Source organism: Bactrocera latifrons, unplaced genomic scaffold, assembly GCF_001853355.1.
Source record: "Bactrocera latifrons isolate USDA-ARS-PBARC rearing strain unplaced genomic scaffold, ASM185335v1 scaffold_1382, whole genome shotgun sequence".
Taxonomy (NCBI): domain Eukaryota; kingdom Metazoa; phylum Arthropoda; class Insecta; order Diptera; family Tephritidae; genus Bactrocera; species Bactrocera latifrons.
In genome coordinates this window covers 5332-7699 of record NW_017534833.1, presented here as the reverse complement: position 1 = coordinate 7699, position 2368 = coordinate 5332, and the positions used below count along the sequence as shown (strand labels likewise).

The window sequence follows — 2368 nt, the reverse complement described above, 5'->3', positions numbered from 1 at the left end:
AAGCGCAAAAAATTTGATATTTCTGGTTGCTACAAATCAGAGGTAAAACGAAATGAAAACAATTTGGCTGTGGATGGAAATGGTAATCCAATACTTTTCWAAAATGTATTGTTCTCTATTATGTTTATAACTTTTTTCAGAAGTTTTTAATATGTTAAAAACTATTTCTGCACAATTAGAAGTACTGACGACAAGAGTATCCAATATGGAGAAAAAGATGGACAGCTATATGAAAGAAAATGTAAGTTTATATTGTTCTATAAGTATTCATCAATATAGAGAACGTATTGTTTTGTTATTGTATCTTCTAACTGCATACATACATATCTCTTTTCAGATAATTCATAAAAGCGAAGAAATGGCGCAACAAAAAACTGTGCGCGAATGTAAAGTTTTAATTAGAAAAATTCACCATTCAGTATGCCGACTGACTGGGGAAGAAATAGATAAGTTGCCTCCACGCTACCAATAACAACGATAGCTGCAGCATTTGAAATGGACGAGAAACTGAAATGCGAGGAATTTGCTACTGCAACGGTTAGTTTTTTGCTAAATATTTTCAATTTACAGAAACAGTTTATTTTAAAAACAAAGGAAAATTGAGATAATTTACATGATATGCTGAGACATATATACACTGACGAATTTTTGTTTTTATGTAACTGGGACGGTAGAGKAGGGAAACAACCCCTATCGAAATTTCTACTTGCATCTAACATATTATATGGTAAATTTAATATATATGTACATATTTAGTTAAGAGGATGTGTTTTAATTTGTCTCTTCATTATAATTTATTAGATTATTTCGTTACTTGTGGACTGGCGAATTTCGAAAAACAAATTCGGAAGTCCATCGAAATGAGCCACCATAGGTACAAACAAAAGAAATACAGGAAGCGAAAAGCTGTGGAGGAATCGAACGAATCCAAATAGATAATAATTTAAAAAAAATGTAGCAGGATTTAAGAACTGTCTCTTATACACATCTGCATCGAACGAATCCAAATAGATAATAATTAAAAAAAATGTAGTAGGATTTAAGAATGTATAAACAAAATTGAATTTTAATAGTGTAACTATAATAGCTTTAATATGAATGTTTATATTAAAGATCTACATCTTACTATGTAATTAAATTTTTCTTAAAAATATTTATAAAAATGAATTTAAAGTAATCTAATGTAATTAGAAAAATATAATAATATAGATTATTTTTAGCTTCTTAAACTCCAAAAATTATAATATAAAAGCTATTAATGAAATTAATATAGGCTATTGTAGAATGCACCTTCACGCTTTCCTGAAAGCAGTTTTGTCGATTTGTCTCAAATTTAACGAAAGTGTGAGGAAGAAGTATGTAGTTTTATTACGGCAAAAAATATGTGAGCGAGAAGGTGACAAAAAGTCACATGTATACAAAAGTTTTGGGAGCTTTTTTGATTCACTCTTAAGAAAATGATAGAAAAATGTGACAATTAAACTGGCACGTGTTACCGGCATGTCACTAAGTAACGTAACGGTCACTGTTCTAGCTGGGAACTTTATTATATACATATTCACATATACAAGATGTTAAGGAATTCATCATGAAATAGTTCAGTTTGTACGTACATGCTTGTGTGCTTTGATATAAAATATATAGAAAATATACATACATATGTATGTATGTATATAAATTATATGCAGTCGTTGCGCATTGTAAATATACGAATTTGTAAGCGTACATTTCTAAACATTGAAATTAACATATTTTTTCCGATTGGCTCTAACAACTACTCAGTTCTGTTATTGTCGTGCCCCTGATGTTAAGTGGTGATAATTTTCTGTGGTGAAACGCACTCATCCAAAACAGTAAATATCCCAAAATTGAAATATCCCTAAATTTTTGACATCGTGAACCTTCTCTATAAATATACGTTCTCTGGCGCTATGTTAAAAATACAAATTTAATAGCATAATAACTACGTATTGCTGAAACTAAGGTATAACCTAAATTTATTTTGTATTTGTGTATTAAAATCATTGGTGATAATGCTATTACAGTGTAGCGTTTGTATTTTTAAAATAGCGTCATCTGTTAGAATCTTTTTGAGCTAACAGATAATTGTGAATGTCAAATAATAAACAAATAATATCCAAATTTGCAATAATATAATATTGCGATTATAAATGGAGATGTAAACTATCCTATCGCTCAAGTTGGATCAAATTGCACACAGTGTGCAAACAAATTTAAAATCGGTTCAGTAGTTTAGGAGTCCACCGCGGACAAACAACGTGACATCTGATTGTTTAAATGAGTTAAGCATCCACCCCTCCACCCGGTAAAACTGGCGCATCCTGGTACAAACGCGCAACTCACCACA

At 30.4% G+C, this 2368-nt stretch overlaps 1 protein-coding gene across 1 annotated transcript in view; it reads left to right on the top strand.

The window, feature by feature from the left end:
* Positions 1-759, top strand: part of LOC108965308 — a gene marked incomplete in the record, with an annotated part of 2166 nt that extends 1407 nt beyond the window's left edge. Inside the window, 3 exon segments of the mRNA XM_018927629.1 lie at positions 1-82; positions 141-241; positions 338-759. Of these exon segments, the coding sequence (XP_018783174.1) occupies positions 1-82; positions 141-241; positions 338-472 (318 nt within the window).
* Between the last annotated feature and the right edge of the window lie 1609 nt (positions 760-2368).